General features: G+C 49.8%; 1 protein-coding gene across 3 annotated transcripts in view; it reads right to left on the reverse strand.

Annotated features, from left to right (window-relative positions):
• Positions 1-19,994, reverse strand: part of GNA12 (G protein subunit alpha 12) — a 99,274-nt gene that overhangs the window by 3,593 nt on the left and 75,687 nt on the right. For all 3 annotated transcript variants that reach the window (XM_032326960.1, XM_032326959.1, XM_032326961.1), the window contains exon 3: positions 370-420. In XM_032326960.1, the coding sequence (XP_032182851.1) occupies positions 370-420 (51 nt within the window). The remainder of the gene's footprint in view (positions 1-369; positions 421-19,994) is intronic.

Below are 19,994 nucleotides of genomic sequence, written 5' to 3' on the forward strand. Positions count from 1 at the left end.
GTACTGGCCCAGGGGCGTGTCCGATGATCTGTCCGTGTGTGTGTGTGCGCGCGCGCGTGTGTGTGCGTGTCCCATCACAAAATGTTAAAGGAAATCCTCTGTTCACTCACACATCCCTGTGTCCTCTGTGGTAGAGCGAGAATGGGAGGTGGAAACGCTCGCAGCGAGCACGGACATGCCCTCCGCTCTGACACAGTCGGGAGCTGAGTGAGGGCAAGACGCCACGGCCCCGTCCGCAGTCATCGGACGTGGGGCACCCAGAGATGCTGTGCGCACCTGCGTGCCGGGGGCCACTCCCAGCCTTCACACACGCGCTTCCTGCCCCTGGCACGTGGCTCTCAGGGTGCGGGGTCTGGGGTCTGTACTCACCAGCTGGCCGATCCGGTCCAAGTTATCCAGAAAGTACTTCACCGATTCACCCTGTCATGGAGGAAAAACACGCACGACTCAGTCTTGGTGGAGAGCCCTGATTTGGCGACCAGGAGATCACAACGGATCCCCTAAGTGTTATTTTATCTCTATATAATGGGAAGGCAGAGAGACTAAGCGCGTACAGGCATTTTTAAAAAGTAAAAAAATAAAAACACAGTCGAAAACATTTTTAAATGTGGTTTCCCTAGGATTCAGTTCAGGCTGTGTTTTTAAAGCACCTGGGTGAGTCTGGTGACAGGCAGGGTGCCGGCCCCTTAGACTGGGCTAACTCTCCCTTTCCAGATGTGTGCACTGGCCGGCTCCCGAGCCAGAAGCTCCCGTGAGCACTCCGTGAGCAGTCCTGTGTGGACAGAGATGGCCCAGGCCACTGCAGACGTGGTCTCTAGAGAGGGCGAATCTTCCACAACAGAACTGGGACCACACACTTTCCAGGTTCTGGAAACGGGCCTTACATTCCATGGCTACTCCCCACGTCCGTATGACCTGATTCATAGCCTTGAGCAAGGAGAACCTTCCGGCTGGATTCCTGTGGTGGAACAGCGAACCCACCGCCCCCCTGGATGCCTTCTGCCCTGAACGCAGATACAGACACTGGTCTCCACCCAATGTGCACCTTACGATCACCCAGGGCCTGTCTCAGGAAAAGCGTTTAGAGGGCGTTCAAACACGGACTGAAGGGAGTGGAACAGGGGAAGGGGTGAGTGCACAGGTGCGGCGATTCTCCCCGCCGAAGTGGGACGCAGGTGAGTCCTCACACCCCACACGGAGTCCGCACATGGAGGACACGGCCTCCCACAGGCTCCCTTACGTGGCCCCAGGCACAGGCACACTGTGGATGCCCACATGCGCTTGCACAGAAGCGGGCACGGGACAGGCTGACGCTCTAGACTGTCATGGAGGAGACACCATCGGGAGACATGGCATTACGGCTCAAGTCTGTGACGTTATATAAAATAACAGAGAAAACAGATACAATGACAGGAGCAGTCAGCCTCCGACAGGCCTAAAGGAAGACAGTAAAGAGGCAGCTTCCTTCGATGGGAGTCAGCTGTCCTGTTTTATGACGACAGCCTTTGGAGCATTCGCAAAAGAGCATTTTTAAGAGGGACAGAAACACGCATCACACACACACTCGGGCACAGAGGAAGATTCCCAAATGCAGCTCTCCTCCCAAAGATCGGGGTGTGGTAGGTGCAGTCTGCTCTCTGCTCTAGGGACACACTGGCAGGGGAGACGGCACCTGGAGCTCCAGGATGGAACCCTCAGTTCCCGGCACCCAGCCGCTGCCACTCTGCCAGCCGCCCCCTTCGGCGTCTGTCCCGTCCAATGCCAGCTTGGGCGTGCAGACAGCCATCTCCGCAGCATGAGGCAGCTGGTCTGCTCGTCCCACTGCCTGCAGGACAGGACAGCGTGAGGCAGCTGGTCCACAAAGGGGTTGAGACAAACCCATCCGATCTGTGACTTCCCCCAGAACCCCGTCTCTCTCAGCCCCCTGCCTCCTGGCCAGAGACTCTGCAGGTGCAGGAGAGCCGATGAAGTCGCCAGTGGTGTCTGTGCACCTGGAGGCCAGCTGGTGGCAGCCCCTCCCAGCCCAGGCCACCCGGGGCCGCTCTGAGGTGTGCCATGGTGCCAGGCAAAAACAGGAGGAATGTGTTCCCTGACCAGGGCTCGGTGGAGGATGAAGTCACGGCAGTGCCGATGGCCTGGCCAACGTTCTGTCACCATGGCGTGACAACTGTCCTGGGGAAACACCGAGACGTGTGTGCTCACCCCATGGCACAGGTGTGAAAGGAGAAGTGCTCCTGAGAACGAGCTAAGGATGAAGTGCGAGAAAAGCAGGAAAGTTTTCATGTCCCAGTATGAGTGGAAAGATCCCTAGTGAGCTTGAAGTCAGGGTCGCCCCACCTGTGCTTCAATGTTAGCATCCTTTCCCTCCTTCATAGGTACAGGAGTTATCTGGGATTCTCTCCACTGCCTACAGGCGCATGAGGAGGGGACCCAGTCTCGAGCCTGGCTGGGCTCTTCTTGGCGCTACCTCGTGGGTCCACGTGAGAGCTGTTCCAGAGCTGTCTGTCCACGGAGCTCTCTGTCACGGGGGGGCGGCCAGTGGGGAAGAGGAGGGGAAGCTCGTTCAAACCAGCCCCGCCAGGCTGAGTGGGAACTGTGGTTGGGACACTGTGGCTTGCCGTCAGGGACTGGGGTGTACGCCATCACGTTCGACACGCAGCCTACGGAATGATCATTCACACGGGCTTCAAGGTTCCCAGAGCATCAGCCCCTTAAAAGGTCCAGGTTTAAATTCTGATGGATCTCCAACCCTGGGGGATGGAGTCATGGCGAGTGGCAGGAACGAAACTGCCCCCATGGGATGAACCACTCAGTGCCCGCTGCGGACGGACTGTGCCCCCCAGCCCCATCAGGTGCTAAAACCTAGCCCCCAGGTCCTGTCATCGAGTAGCGGGGCTCTGAGGGATAGAGTCCCCATGAACGGGGTCAGTGCTCTTATAAAAGAACCCCCAGAGCGCTGATTCGTGAGGACACAGCGAGACGATGCTGTCCGTGAACCAGGAGGGAGCTCTCACCAGACCCTGAGTCTGTGGGCAACTTGACCTTGGGGTTTCCAGCTTCCAGAATATTTCTCACAATCACAGGCTAGGTTATATTTGCCAGCAGACCAAACCAATGAAGACAGCACCTTGACAAAAAGAGTATCACATGTGGTGAAAACAGTCTCGGGGTCCCCTCGGTAGTCACTGCAGTCATGTGGTCCGATGAGAAAGAGTATGACAAATGGGCTTTTTTTAATCCTACCTGGTCTGAAAATCTAAGCCACTTCTTTAACACAATGGGTGCATGGATCAGACAAGACAGAATCTGCTAGCCCACCCACAGAGGCCACCGGGCACATGCTCGATGTCACACTACTTTCCCGACCCAACTCCCAGCAACACGTGCATTTTCATCACCACCAGCTGGATGGGTCTGGGGTGCTCGTGGTGGAGAAGAGGGCGGATCAAGCAGCAGTGAGACTTTCTGGGGTGCTTGCAATTGTGACACAGAGAGGCAAACGCAGCCAAAGATAGCAGGCAGGGCGTGGACACACCACACCTGTAAAGAGAGTAAGCTTTTTGGCCAGTGGACTCTCTTCTTCACAATGTCTTCCCTGGAAGCACCCATGACCCACATCTGTCGCGGACACATCACATGTGGCGGGCTTGCTGCTGCTTTGAAGCTTCTGTCCCCACAACCAGACCCAGCCCCCTATACACCCATCTGTCGTGTGCTGGTGGTCCCTGCGTTATGAACGGTCCGTTATCAGCGGACCTTGTGCACCTCATCCAGCTAATTCAAGACCGCGAGAGAACAGACTCAACTCTTGCAGTGCCACACAAGACCAGGCCATCAAGATCGATATTTCAGGTCGACTGGTCACACCTGTTTTCCAGCTAGAAGTGAGACACGTTCTCCCACACCCTTGGTTCAGGTCCTGGTACTTGCTCCCAGTGCCGTGGGCTGACATGCACAGCGGAGGTGAGGGCGTGAGGAGTACCCGCTGGGTGAGAACCACACGAAGTTGAAGGCGGAGACGGGGACATCAAGGGACAGCGGTTACAAAGAGAAACATGAATCTGCCCTTGGGGCTGGTGCCCTTTCAGTTTGCAAGTCTATCTCGGCATGCATGAGCTGTCCCTAAAGTTCCTGGACCCGGTAAGTTGATTGTGTGTTCCAAAATGGGGTCCGTCACGCGGGACGGAGACACGGGCTAGTCAGTGGCGCCAGAGCACTCGGAAGTTTACTTCCCTCGTTTAACATAAAAAATTACAGACACAAATTCTAAAACTGCTGTATATTAGGAACAACAACGATGTATTCGAAAGGTCAGATTTTCCTTCTCATTACTTAATAAATATCAAATTTAAGACAGAACTTTGGCTTTATCCAAAAACCAAATGTTGTTTGGCTAACTAAACAACGTTTGAATATAGAACTTCTACAAATACTTAAAAAAGATGATCTAACTCCCAAAAGAAAACCCTTCACTTAAATTTGGGATTTGCCAATACCTATGACATCTCACGGGGTCTTGTGAGAGTAAATGGTATCATAGCTGTGACAGTACGGAAGAACATAGAGCATCATGTTAATACACATCATACAAACGGAGATTCTCAAATTTTAATCTGGATGCCTATAAATTGTCTGCTGCTAATTTGTAATCCTAAAATATTAGGTACAAGATTCACTATGGCAGCTCCACAATATCCAAAGCCCAGGGAGAACCCAAGTGTCCACAGACAGAAAGAAGGCCGGCTGGACAAAGCACATTTTCTTCACGCGGGGAGTCAGACGCGGCTGCGGAGAGCGGATGCCTGACACACCGCTATGTGAGAGAAGGGGCAAAAGAGAAAGTCTCCTGTGTATAAGAAATGGTGGCAAAATTGAAACAGTCGCTATTTGCTTATATTTCAGCAAGGAGACACCGAAAGGTAAACCAGCAAGGGATACAGGTGGAGAGGAACAGGGCAGGGAGAGCAGGGGAGGAGGCACAGGGTAGGACAGAGACATCGCGGAATGCATTTTGACTTTGGAACAGATTAACACAGACTTTGGAACCCTTAACATAGCCATTCAGGATGTCCCTGTGCTTGTGAAGTCCCCCACCCCAGTTCCCAGGGACAGCTGCTCCCTGCCAACCATGATTAAGACCCCAGGAAAAGGTCCAGAGTGCCAGGCCCCACTCATCTGGGATTTTTCTTTCTCTTCAACTTTTAGGTCAAATTCACATAATTAAAAAAACAAAATTTTTAAAAATTACAACCACTCAGAACGGAAACCAAACTACAACAAGCGAACCTAACAGTGTGTCAAGTGGGGGCAGAGCCCGGGACGCTGGTGGCCTTGCACTTCTGCCCCAGAACGTGCGGGTGTGGATAAAGCCGGCCCAAGGCTGGCTCACGCTGGTGGCCCTGCCTTGCCATTCAGGATGTCCCTGTGCTTGTGAAGTCCCCCACCCCAGTTCCCAGGGACAGCTGCTCCCTGCCATCCATGATTAAGACCCCCGGAAAAGGTCCAGAGTGCCAGGCCCCACTCATCTGGGATTTTTCTTTCTCTTCAACTTTTAGGTCAAATTCACATAACATAAAACTAAGCACTGAAAGGTGTGTAGAAGGCACCTGGCTGGCTCAGTGGAGCATGTAACTCTTGATCTTGGGGCTGTGGGTTTGAGCCCCACACTGGGTGTTCAGATTACTTAAATCGATAAAACATAAAAAACCCATAAAATTCTGAAAAGCAAGTGTATAAATACAGTGGCATATAAAGTATTCACAGCGAGGGGCAACTGCCCGCTCGACCTTGTTGGAAGACACTGTTGTCCCCACCGAAGGCAATCCCGCGCCCAGCAGCGGCTGCTCCCCCTGCTCCCCTCAGCAACGTGCACTCGTGGTTGACCCACGTCGCAGCAGCTGTAAGTACCTCCCTCCCTTCTCCCCCCCCTTCTCTGAATACCCCACAGCAAGCATGCACCACACGGTGTCCGTGCACCTGTCAGCAGATGGACATCTGGATTGTCTCCAGCACCTGGCTGCGGCAATGAACGGTCATGCGCAAGTTTTCGTTTGAACACCCATTTTCAATCCTCTTGGGCATATGTTCCACCTAGCAGTGGAATTTCTGGGCCATACAGCAATTCTATGTTTAAGTTTTTAGGACCCATGGCACTGTGTCCCGCAGTGGCCACACCCACTGGCATCCACATCAGCAAAGGTAAGCAGCCTTCCGTCCCCACTGGCACTTGCTAGCCTCCAGATGTTTAAATTTAAAAAAAAAAAAATTTTTATTTGACAGAGAGAAAGAGAGATCACAAGTAGGCAGAGAGGCAGGCAGAGAGAGGGGGAAGCAGATTCCCCGCTGAGCAGAGAGCCCGATGTGGGGCTTGATCCCAGGACCCCGAGATCATGATCCGAGCCGAAGGCAGAGGCTTAACCCACTGAGCCACCCAGGTGCCCCAAGCCTCTGGGTTTTTAACTGGACCTGAGCTACTGGGTGTGAAGTGTGTCTCACTGTGACCTTGTCTGGCTTTTACAGTGGTGCTGTCTGTGCTAAGAACTTTGCTGGTGTACGAGGAGCTGCTAGGCTCATTCCCGAAACAACTCCTCCAGGTTAGTAGTAAGAAGTACAGACTCAGCCTGGACGACCACAGATTTCGAGTCTTCCTTTTTTTGTGGTGGTCCCTGTGATACAAATGAACTAGAAAGAAATTCCAGAGCATGATTTCAGACATTCTTTCCTCCAGATAAGAAAGCGCCTACCTCAGGGAGTGAGGGAGGCTGGGAGTGGGAGTGGGGAGAAAGAGGGCTCAGAGAGTTCCAAAAGGGTTCCATTGCACAATCCCATCTTTGTGATCCCACATGTAAAGAACCTCCAAGTCGTCACTCCAGTCCTCATGACAAGACAAAAGCTGAAGAAGCTGATAATCGACACCCCTTCTTAGATCCAGCCCAGATCTGATGTGATAGGGCAAACCACTGCCCTCTACCTTGGAGAGGCAGTGAATACAGAGACTTACAGCTTCTTGGGGACAGACAACGTGGCTGGAGCCAGCCATTGACACATTATGCCAGACTTTCACCAGAAAATGACAGCGCCCACTAAAAGGCAAAAATCACAGTCCAAAGAGACAGAGCAAGAATCGGAGCCAGACTTTGATATGGCAGAGGGTTTGGAATGAACAGACTGGGAATTTAAAATAATATGTTAAGGGTTCTAGTGGGAACTAGATATATGTTAAGGGTTCTAGTGGAAAAAGTGCACAACATGCAAGAACAGAAGGGAAATGCAAGCAGGGAGAGGGAAACTCCTTGACTCATGTGGAAATACTACTAGAAACCAAGAAGAAATCACAAAGTACATTAGAAAATATTTGAAGGGGCCCTGGTAGCTCAGTAGGTTAAGTGTCTGATTTCAGCTCAGATCATGATCTCAGGGTCCTGGGATGGAGGCCTGCACTGGATTGTGCTCAGCAGGACATCTACCAGAGGATGCGCTCTCTCCTCCCTCTGCCCACACCCATGTGCTCTCTCAAATAGATAAAATCTAAAAAAACAAAAACAAAACAACAACAACAAAAAAACCCCAAAACTTTCAGATGTAGTTAATGTATAATTTAGGGGAGAAACCTGTACCTCTAAATGTTTGTATTAGGGATGTAGGAAGTGCTGAATCACTACATAGTACACCTGAAACTAATATAACACTGTATGTTAACTATAATGCCATTAAAATAAAAAATATTAGAAAAGAAAAATGATCCAAAATCACTGACTGAAGTTTCTTTCTCAAACGGCCTAAAAAGGAAGAGCAAAGAAAACCCAAGGTGAGTAGAAGGAAGGAAATAAAAAAAAACCCACATATCACTGAAATAGGAAATGGATGCACAATGAAAAAAATTAACAGGGCCAAAAGTTGACTCTTCAAAAAGGCCAACAAAATGTGTAACATTCTAGCCAGAGTAATACAGTAAGAACAAGGGCAATCACTAGCATTGACAGTGAAAGGGCAGTTACACTACAGACCCTACAGACATTACAGAGATAGTAAGAGAACATTATGTACAACTTCATGCTAACAAACTGGATTTCTTAGATGAAATGGACCAAACTCTTTAAAGATTTTAATTTACCAACAGTGAAACCTGAATAGATCTATATTTAGTTAAAAAAAAACCATGAATTTGTTACAAAAAATGTTTCCCACAAGAAAACCTGAGGCCCAGTGGCTTCATTGGTGAATTCTAGCAAACACGCAAAAGAGGTGATGCTAATCTTGCGCAAACTTTCAAAGAAACCAAAGAGGAAGACTACTTGCTAATGCCTTTCATGAAGCCACCACAACCCTGACACAGAACTGACAAGCATTACCAAAAAAGCAAAACTACAGACCAAAGCCACCTTGCACAGGCACAGTATTCTTCACAAAACCTCAGCAAGTTGGGGCATTGTGATTTATGGTAAGAAATGTATATTTGGTCTTCATTCCCTGGCAGGCAGAGCTCCTAAAAGCCTTGGGATTTTCCTTGGTGATAAAGAGATAAAGATATCTTTTGTAATTCATAACAAACCCCTTTCAACCTCACCTGTGTTTACATTATGGGGACTTTTGGAAAGCTCCCAAGGACAGGGGCTGGTCCCCAGAAGAACCAACCTTGGTTTAGAAGACTGTAACTTTCAGCCCCACCCCGACCACTGGGGAAGGGAGAGAGGCTTTGAAGTTGAATCACTTGCCAATGGCCAATGATTAATCAATCATGCCTAGGCAATGAAACCTCCATAAAAATCCCTGATCTATAGGATTTGGAGAGCTTCCAGGCGGCTCAACAAAATATCTCCATTTTTGGAAGGGTGGTGCACCCCAGACTCCACAGGAACAAAAGCTCCTGAGCTCAGAACCCTTCTGGAATGGCACTGCCCTGTGTATCTCTTTGTCTGGCTGTTCAGTTTGTATCCTTTAATACCCTTTGTAATAAACAGGTTAATCTAGTAAGTAAACTGTTTTGAGTTCTTTGAGCCACTCTAGGAAATTAAACCTAAGCAGGGGGTTGTGGAAACCTCTGATCTATAGTCCACGTTGGGAGGCCTAGCTAGTACAAAAAAAGCAAAAAAGCAGGCAAATAAATAAAAGGCATAAGAATCATGAAGAAATAAAATGGTGCAGATTGCATGACTGGTTGCTGCTCTGTGGACAGTTTCTCTTTCTCTGGGGAAGTGCTCAGGAGATGGCTGGGTAACATGGTTAGGTGCATATTTAGGCTTCAGAAGAAACTCCCAGGCTATAAGCCAGGATGGCCGTGCCATTTTCCATTCCCACCAGCAACGTGGGAGAGGCCTGGTTTCTCCGTGTCCTCACCACCTTTGTTTGGTAGGGCTGCTGCTTTGCTTTTCTGGTTTCTAGCATGTATCTCAGCATGGTATTGCATTTCCCCTAATCTGCAACGACCCCAGTAGCTGGTGATGCTGAGCATCTTTCCACGTGCTCCTCTGCCACGTGCACATTCTCTTGGGGGAGATCTGCTGATATCTTTTGTCCACTTTCCAGTTGGATTGTTTTATCATTATTGAGTTTCAAGAATTCTTTATGTATTCTAGGGAAGGATCTTTGGTTAGAGGTGTGGTTCACAAATATTTCCCATCTGTAGCCTTACAAGAGGGTCTTTCTGCAGAGCCAAAGTTGTCATTTTGAGAAAATGAAAACTGACTTTTTCTCTCCAAAATGATTTTTTTTCTCTTATGGGTTTCGCATTTGGCATCACGTCTAAGAATACCCCAGGTCCCAGTTGCTACTACGTTCTTCAAACTTTCTATTTTATGTTGAAGTCTATGCTCCACTCTACGTAGTACCTAAGGTCCTGAGATTTAGTCCCAGTTCCTTTCCTTTTTCGGTCAATGGATCTCCAGCTGCTGCAGCACCACACGTGAGAGGCTAGCTGTCTTTTGTTGGACTGCTTCTGCACCTCTGCCCACATTGGTTGGGCATAATTGCGTGGTGCTAGCTTTGGGTCTGTTCTGCTGGCCCACGTGCCCATCTCTCCACCAGTACCACTGTGGGGATTACTGCACAGGCCTGCCAGGTCTCACGAGACCTGAGACACCAATGGCTAGCACTCTATTGTTCCCTTTCAAAATTGTTTTGGCTATGCTTGTGCCTCTCCGTACAAATTTTGGAATCATCATATTTATATTTACAGAAGTTCTGAGATTTTAGTAGGAACAGAAATCCATATATAAAGGTGGGAAGAACACCGTCCCTCTGGTGAGTCTCCTAATCCAGAAGCGTGATCTGTCTCATCTGTTCAGATCTTCTGATTTCTTTAATGAGTGTCCTGTCTTTTTTTAATTTTTTATATTTTATTTGATAGAGAGAGACACAATGAGAGTGGGAACATAAGCAGGGGGAGTAGGAGGGGGAGAAACAGGCTTCCTACAGAGCAGAGAGCCCAATGTGGGGCTCGATCCCAGGACCCCAAAATCATGGCCTGAGCTGAAGGCAGACGCGTAACGACTGAGCCCCCCAGGCACCCATGACCTGTCATTAAAAAAAATTTTTTTTAATTTATTTGACAGATCACAAGTAGGCAGAGAGGCAGGCAGAGAGAGAGAGGGAAGCAGGCTCCCTGATGAGCAGAGAGCCCGACGTGGGGCTTGATCCCAGGACCCTGGGATCATGACCTGAGCCGAAGGTAGAGGCTTTAACCCACTGAGCCACCTGGGTGCCCCTGCCTGTCATTTTTAATCCTGTAAGTCTTCTACGTGTTTCGCTAAATTTACATCAAAGTATTTCCCCTTTTCCTTGCCCTTGTTAATGGTATCGGCGGTTTAAATTTCTGTTTCCATGTGTTCACTGTTAATACACAGAAATAACGTTCATTTTTTACCCGTGTCCCCTAGCCTGTCTGAATCGATTTCACTAGTTCTGTGACTTTTTGGTTGATTCCTTGTCATTTTCTATGTCATCTGCCAATAAGAATTTTTTGGATCTGTGTGCCCCAGGTTTCCTTTCTTATATTTGCTGTCTTACTGCAGTAGCTAAAACAGATTTTTTTTTTTAAAGGTTAAAATCCTCTTCATTGGAAACTGCAGAACACCGGCACAAAAAATTCAAGACCCAATAACTGGAGAGATGTGCCATGTTCATGAATTGCAGAAGCCTCAATATTGTTATGATTCCAGTTCTCTCCAAATTGATAGAGAGACTCAGTATAATGCCAATCAAAAGCCCAGCAGGCTGTGTGTGTGTGTGTGTGTGCGCGCGTGCACACGCAGAAAATGACAAGCTCATTTTAAAAACATATTTTTAAAAAAGTGACCTAGAGTAACTTAATTTTATAAAAGGAAAACATGTTTACAATGCCTGATTTCAAGACCTTCTATGAAGTGGGAGCAAGAGTGGGACTGGTGAAAGGAAAGCCATACAGACAACAGAGGAGAAATGAGAGTCTGGGAACAGGACCTCCCGTAGACGCCGAGTAGGTTTTGACAGTTGTCAAGGCAACTCAAGTGGGAGAAAGGAACATTGTTTCAAAAAATGGTGCTTGGAAAGACTGGTGACCTGTATGGGGGGTAGAAAAAGGAACAGAGACCCTCATCCATATCATACACAAAAACTATCTCAAAATGTGCCACAGACCTCAATGTAACAACTAAAACTACAGATGAAAAAAACCCCAAAAAACAAAAAACAACCTATAGGTGAAAATCTTCGTGCTGTTGGGTTAGGAAAAGATGTCTGTGCTGGGAGAGTGTTAAGACGGGCTTCAACGACTTGTGCCTTAGTACGATCTCTTTCCCTCCAGCAGGGGGCAGCACTCCCAGACTGGGCTACTTGGAGCTGATCCAGGGTGGGCCTGATCTAATCAGGTGAGCCTTTACCAAGAGGCACCAAGTTGTGAGACGAAGGGGGCCCACGGCATGGAACCCAGGGCAGCGCCTGGCAGACCAGAGCAGCTGCTGGCCAACAACCAGCAGAATGATGCTCTCTGTCACACAACTCCAAGGAAATGAGCTCTGCCCATGACAGGGGACCTGGGAAAGGCCAACAGATGAAACCACAGCCCCACAGACCACCTGATCTCAGCCTGGTGAGATCGCAAGAGTGGACCCAGTGAACTCCAGGCACAGGGACTTCTGACCTGCATCCACTGTGAGACAATACATCAGTGTTGTGGTTTGACCTGGCTTTATTGTAACAATTAGGGACATGGAACAGGGCTAGGAAAAATCCAGGAACCAGGAAAGAAAGGGTCACCTTCTCTGGTATGCTCTCAGCTTACCAACAGTGTCTTGGCACGTAGGTACCAAATGCTTGCGGGTGAAGACACGGCTTTTTTCAAAGCAGCATCTCCTAGTGCTAGCTTAGACATTACTTCCTTGGGTAACTCGGTGGATTCCTGCCTTGCATTTGGTGTCTAGGATCGATCTAGAGAGACTTGCCCCTACACTGGAATGGCAATAGGAATGATTTCTCCTTCTCCTTATAATAGAGCTGCCTGATTCCCCTAAGACAGACGTTCTAAAACATAGTGTCTGAAAAATCTCTCGCTAATAAGTAAGGCATTAGTCATTTGTTAACTTGAAACAAAGGGGATGAGTCAGAACGCTGTTTCTTCAGGTTCTTTATGGAAAGCCCCTGTACTCTGACTGACTTACTCAAATCAAACAAAGGAAACTCCTCCCCCAAACGCAGTATCTCCTGAACTATCACTATTGACCGTATTAGAAATGACGACCTGACAAAATTTTAAAAAATCAGAGGAACAGACAAACGTAAGTCTGGTTAGCTTTTGGAGCGATGACATTGTCACATGCCAAATGTTTTCTGGAAAAGTCCATTGTCCGCTCCTGAGTGAACGAGAGTGAAAAACACACAGGCTATCTCAGTATTATCCTGAAAATCATGTTGGTCTCAGGACCCCAGACCACACTCTGAGAACCACTGCCCCACAGACCTCTGTATGTGTACCAGAATTCCCCCAGCGGAAAGACTGTCAAAGCCAAAGCTAGCAAAGCCCTGAGTTCAAGGGATAACTCACTGGCAGCACCTTCTAGAACAGCACAGGAGAATGAAGAGGAGGGGACTATCACCATCGGCATCAACAGGATGAAACTCAAAATACTACAGTGAATGAAAAAACCCAAGTCCCAGTAAAATATTTACATTCTTCTTGATTTACGTGATGCTTAAAAACTGGCAAAACTGAAAATAACAGTGATTCCAGTAGCTTAATACACATACCGTACTTACTATGTGCCCGGTGCTGATCTGAGGGCTTTACACACAGTACCTCAACCTCAGAACAATGTCTGCAGAAGGCACTCCTGCTCTCCCTGCAGAGTGGGTAAGAGCGGGCGAGTTCTACGGGTCCTCGGCACTGCTTAGGGTTCCCTCAGTGGTAAATACGGACGAGAGGAAGGACGAGCCCAAGTCCGGGCAGTGGCGTCCTCAACAGAGTGCGCGCACGGTGGCTGGCGAACCGTCACCAGTGTTCTCGATCTGAGCGGCAGGTACAGACACGTGGCTCATTCTATTTAAACTGTATATGTGCTTTCAGACCCTCTTCTGTACTCATACAGGATAGGAGCAATACTCACACATCTTACAATTTTAGAAAGGAACAGAGGGAGAGAGACCGAAACGCAGGGAAGGGTGTCCCCGCAGCGGCCGGCTCTGAGCCAAGTACATCTGTCTGTCCAGGGACCGTCTCGAGCATTTCTCCCAGACCCCCCAGTGGGGGTCTGCGTGCTTCCCGCCTGCCCCTCCTCCTGCCACCAGGCTGTCATGGGACTGTAAACACGCAAGCACAACACAAATACTCCATTTAAGAAGTCCGACAGACCAGACGAGCACCTGGCCCCACACAGTTGAGGAACGAAGAGTGGAGCAAGGAACAGGTGCCAGACGAGGCAGAGGGTGTGCTCTTGACCCGCGGCCGCCCTGTCCTCTGCCTCGGGCAGCAGTGGGAAGCCCTGACAGAGGACTAACCCGGCAGTCATTAGGAATTATTCAGGATTTCCACGTTCGGGAGAGATCACTTCTAGCGAACCAATTCCAAGCAGTGCTGCCGCGTGAGTCCATGCCTGATTTGCTCCCAAAGGTCTGACCAGCCCTGGAGCGAGTTGGCCCGTCTCTGGTGGCCAGAGTCGCCAACCCTGCAGTGCTCTTCCAGCCGTCCAGACGACACCAAGGTTCTCCCCTCTGGGGATAGGGCATTCTTTACCCCGGACCCCAGAGACTCAGGGCCCCCAGGACACAGCACCAGCCGAGCTCTCAGGATGCCTCCCAGAGCCAGTGCAGGTCCACCCGGGCACCCACCACACAGTCCGAGAGTCCCCACAGAGCCCCCCAGAAAGCCTGTGGCTGTCCCTTTAAGCCTCCACACCCCGCCCCCACGTCCCTCCCCCCACTCCTGCAGGCAGCTCATGCAGGGAGCTAAGTTTAGCTCCCACCACTTCCAGTCTTCCCTCCAGGGACATCCTCTGCTGGTGGGGCTGGCTTTCCGAAGGCCCCAGATGCTGGCTTCGCTGGAAGCACTGAGGGGCCTGATGAAGAAGAGCAGTCCGGACCCCAGGAAGGCGGGGACCGCCCCCACGGGCCCCCACGCACAACCATTCTGGGGAGTGGCTCTTCTGCAGGGACTCTTCCTCACCCCAGCCTATTCTGTCCTCCTCAGTCAGGACAAGGGTGGCCTTGTCAGTCCTCCCAGTCTGTGACTCATTTGGGCTCAGCTTGTTTTGGGCCTGAAACAAGAAAATCAAAACAGAGCCACAACACAACATGGCACCTCACAGACCCCAACCCATTTCCTCTGCCCCCTGGACCTCGGCTGTAGGAGTCCTTTCCGACTCGGGCTCGCGGAGGAAAACCCGGGCTGCACGGGAGGTCATGGGAAGTTCCCGTCCCAGCCTGTGGTGCCCCTGTCACCCCCCAACCCGAGCTGTCTCCAGGCTGGGACAGAGGCATCCGGGGCCTCGGTTCCCAAGGGAGCGACCAGTGCTCAGACAGCAAGCCTCGGAACTCACACAGCTCCAAGGATGGCTGATGTGGAGACAGAACCCGAGAAACTGTAGATGGGAGAAGTAAAGAAAACCCAGGAAAACATTATTAACCAGATGTGATGTGGGCTCCACGGAAAGAGGAACCTGAGGCTCTTCTGCAGCCGGTGGACGTGACTTTCCCATCCTCCAGAACTGCTGCTCGCTGATGTTTCAGCTCTACGACAGAGGTAACCCCTTCTTCATGGAATACATGCTTCCAAAGCCGCCTCCAGGCCCTGAACTCAGAAACATTTTCTCTCCATGCACGATTTGGCAACTCCTGGTCCTTCTTTGTGTATATGTGAGTTTGCTAACAAAGCAAAACAATCCCATCAACAGCTGCCAGCACGGGGTACTGGGAAACAGAAAGGTGACCGGCACTGTTGTGATAAAAAGGTGAACCAACAGCAATGAATAGGTTGCCATCGTACTTTTGGTTGTGCTCAGTGCCAAATGGTTCCTTAGATCACAACTCGGGCTCCGGCTCTGGCTCCCGGGGTCCCAGCAGTCGTACCAAACAGTGCCAGAGCCTAAGAGCCACATGGCCCGTCCGGCTGCCCAGCCGTCTGTCTGTGACCAGAGCCTGCCCGTGACCCTTCACAAACCCCACAAACATCACACCTTCATCCTCATTCCTGCACAACCACCGCCTCTCCCGTCAGTCCCCTAACAAAAATCTGCCAGCAGAGAAATCTGTGAAGCAAGACATGCCCCGAATCCTGACTCTAAGCCCCAAACTCTCTGACTCCGAGGCTGGGGGGTAGTGGACACAGGACTCCTCTCGAGGAGGAGTTGTAAGGGCCTGCAGGTGCCTGGCTAAGGGACGCCACATAGACCCTCAAGGTATGCGAGATGGCCGGTGGGGTACGTGGCCGGGTCACTACACGGCTCGCCCAGCCACTGGGCGCGCACTCTCTCATGGAAGCCGAACAAGCTAGTTGTTCCCATTTTCCTACCTGAAGAAGCTTAGAAGCTCAGTTGCCCAAGGTCGAAACAGCTGCTCAGCCCCAAAGGCCAAGCTGGTAAGCAGCCCGCATGCGGCGCCAGGGGTGCTGGGCAAACAGCGTAAGTGACCAAGGACCACACGCCACGCTCCGTGTTCATGACTGAAGTCCGAATGTGCTTCTAAAAAATTCAATTAGAAACGGGAGTGAGGACAGTAATCTCATGCATCACATGACCCGTCAGGGAGACAGGGCTCAGGGCGGCAAGACAATGAGAGGATAAAGCATCTCACTGGGCAGAGCTTCGAAGCCAACCGCCTCCCCCTCGACAGGGGAGGGAGCCAAAGCCAGGGGGTCAGGGTGCCTTTGGTGGTGGGTTGTTTACCCAGCCTCATCCTCCCCCACCTTGGGCTGAACAAAAGGGAAAGAGAAGTGCCCAATGCAGCTTCCCCTCTGCCAAAAACTGACTCATCTGCAATGCTCCAGCCTGGCTCTCTGGAGCCAAAGGCCAGCTCTGCTCATGGAACCAACCAGAGCTGTGGCTGGCCAGGAGGAGAGGGATGCAGGGGCAGGAGGCCGGAGGCAGGGGTGCCCCAGACGCGCCAGCTCCTCGTAAAGAGCCCTTGTGTTCTAGGCCCTCACTGGCAGGGCTGAAGGCAGAGGGTTCGGTGCCCTCGGACAGCAGGACCAGGGACTCAGCAGTCACCCCCTCCGCAAACACTCTGAAGTCCGCTCTCCTTCCGGAATCACAGAAACACTCCCTGCTGACCAAGTCTGCAGGACTCCTGAGACCCCACCCCCACCACAAAGCCCATGGAAGCACACAGAGAGGGCAGCGTGCCCAAGTGGACTCTCAGCGGAACCCGATGCCCCGTAGCATGTCGGGGGAGCCATGGGAGCCCCAGGCAGAAGGACCGTTGGCGTGCACTCGGCACAGTTTACGTGTTTCCTCTGGCAGACACTCAGAGCTCCAGTGCAGGTAGCCCACAAAGGGCTTCCTCCTCTGGCCGCGCCCGCTGTCTGAGTAAACACTTGGTCTGAAAAAGCTCCCCGAACTCCTTCACCTTGGCTACAGGGCAGTTCTGCCAAGGGGGATGTATCCCCTATACGTGTGCACAAACTTGTTTTTCAATTTTGCAATGGTCCTACGATCTAAAGCTAGCTCAAAACAAAAGAGAATTTTTCCAAAGTCTAAAATGCCTGGAGAGAGCCATGCAAAGGTTTACATTTTCCAGATATGCATCATAAAGAAGATTCTGGAAGCAGGCAATGACTGGTTACTGTGTTAACTCTCCGATTGTGCAGGGAAGTTAAACATCTGGAACCCTCACTAACTGCTCTTAACAAAAAAAAAAAAAAAAAGAAAGAAAGAAAGAAAAAGAAAAAAAAAATCACAGTAGTAAACCTCTACCCTAAAAAAGATTACCTTACAAAAACCAATTGAGCAAAATGATCTTTATTTAGGTTCTGGTTTGTCACTGAGGGAGACTGTTCAGTACCACGTGAGCTGGTCAAAGCCACCTACAAAAGCAATGTTCAGGTCAAGGCAAGAGGAAAGTTTATGTAATTACTTCTGTGAAACCGATCTGTTAAGCAATTTGGAGGTTAGACCTCAGTCAGTAACTAAGGGTCTTGATCAACCCCCTGGTTTTTTTTTTTTTTTTTTTTTTCCCTCTGTAGGGGAAAACTGAATGTGAAATAAACATCCAGTTCACTTTCTGCCTTTAAGAATCAGCACCAGCTGGGGGCGCTTGGGGGGGCTCAGTCGGTGAAGCGTTTGCCTTCGGCTCAGGTCACGATTCCAGGGTCCTGGGATGGAGCCCTGTGTCCGGCTCCCTGATCAATGGTGAGTCTGCTGCTTCCTCTGTGTCTCCCTCTCTCCCTCTCTCACACACTCCCAAATAAATTAAAAAAACAAAAATCAGCACCAGCCAGAGGGTTAGAATTTAGACCTCACGAGCCAAGTGCCACCTACTGGAGTGTGCTCTTTTTGGGATGCCCACAAATGTGCATAAACCCCAATTCAGACTACCTTTGGGGTACCTCCTTAGAACAACATCACAGATTTGTCCAGGAACAGAGCCAAGGGAAACGCAAGCCACCCACAGCCTGAGCAGCAGGAACCTCCTGGACAAAGGCGACATTTGAAAGGTGTCAATAAATTGCTTCTCAAAGCAACATGTTTTCCACCTCAAATGGAGAATTTTGCTTGATATTTCCAAAAAATGTTTTTAAACCCAGTAAATAAAGGAGTGAACTGTAGGGTTATTTCACCAAATCTTGCTTCTTAAAGCTCTGGGAAGACACACTTATTTTATCACATTCTGCCTGAAAGTAGTGAACAAAGATCCTTTTAAGAACAGAACATTCATGGAGAAGACAAAGTATAGATTTACTTAAAAAAAAAAAAAAAAAATCTGCCCCAAACTAGAAAAGCAGTTCTGGTGATCAGCGTCCGCTGAGGCTGAAATGAGCACTAATGATGGGTCTGGTCCTGATCCCTGTGCTCCGCTGAGTTGACCTGGGAAGGCTAACTCACTGCTTGCTTTCCCTAGAGGGATCAAACTCACTCTCCTTAAGAGATCCTGAAATCTTACCACAAAAATCACCTCCAAAGAGCCAAACTTCAGCTTTCTTGGTGGCACCTTTAATACAGATTTTCTTTTAAAAGGCTGCCTAAGAATGTTTATGGTGGCATCTTTCTTAAAAGCTGGAGAATGGAAACCACCCCTATGTCCATCACACACAGGGGAAGAGAGAGAACATGGTTCATCCACATCAGGGACTACTTACTAGTCAGTGAGGAAAATGAAGCACGTGCCGCCCCGGGCTAACGCAGGAGGGGACCCCAAACATGTCGTGCGGAAGGAAGGAAGGAAGCCGACACTACAGGCCAAATACTGCATGACCCCATTCCAACGAAATATCCGGAAAATCGTCGGAGGCAGAGAATGGATGACGGAAAGGTCCTACAACTCATGGTAGTTAAATCTGCTAAACGTCACTGAATAGTACCCTTGGAAAAAGCTGCCTAAAAAGAAAAAAGTTTCCATGAAACCAAGTTATTTACTCAAGAATGCTCCTGTTTTGCTCACACTGAGAATTAGTCCTCTCCGTTCAGGTCTAAGAACTAAGTTGGAGGCTCAAAATTTTCATGGCAGGGAAAGCTCCAGTTATAAAGTGGGTTATGGGGCTGTTTCCATCTTTATTAAACCACCGGTATTTAACAAAACAGCTGCAGGAAGTTAAACAGACCCTGAATGTCAATTAAAAGGATCTCGAGTTAGTAGCCCCACATGGAGCGACAGGCGTCTGCGTGTTCCCCTCAAAGGGCTGTGCCCGGCCCAGGAAGCGGGGCATGGACACAGCAGGTCCCGGGAGCAGAGCTACAGTCTGTAGCATCTCCCTGTGCTGATACAGTTCTGGCTTTGTGGAGCCCCCTAAAAAAGGAAGGCAGAAGCCAGGTGTGTGGTTTGGTATAGCTGCTAGTCTTGGGATTCCTTTTTTCAAGGGCATCCTCTCTGACAGCACTTGCTTCCCTGAGGAAGGTCTGCGTAGGAGGCCACTGCTGGGTTCCCCTCCTGCAGGACAGGTACGGACACCCCCAGCCCAGAAGCAAGGCCGGCTGTGTTTTATGTGTTCTTCTCACATTTATTTACTGTCAGACTCGTTCTTCCTGTAAGACTAAAACTCTACCTTCCTTTATTTTATTTATAAAGATTTTTATTTATTTATTTGACAGACAGAGATCACAAGTAGGCAGAGAGGCAGGCAGAGAGAGAGAGAGAGGAGGAAGCAGGCTCCCCTCAGAGCAGAAAGCCCGATGCGGGGCTCGATCCCGGAACCCTGAGATCATAACCTGAGCCGAAGGCAAAGGCTTTAACCCACTAAGCCAGCCAGGCACCCCTCCTTTATTTTACTTTATTTAAAGCTTTTATTTATTTGACACAGAGAGAGAGACACACACACACACACACACAGCAAGAGAAGTAACGCAAGTAGGGGGAATGGGAGAAGCAGCAGGCTTTCTGCA

Source organism: Mustela erminea, chromosome 20 (assembly GCF_009829155.1).
Source record: "Mustela erminea isolate mMusErm1 chromosome 20, mMusErm1.Pri, whole genome shotgun sequence".
Classification (NCBI taxonomy): domain Eukaryota; kingdom Metazoa; phylum Chordata; class Mammalia; order Carnivora; family Mustelidae; genus Mustela; species Mustela erminea.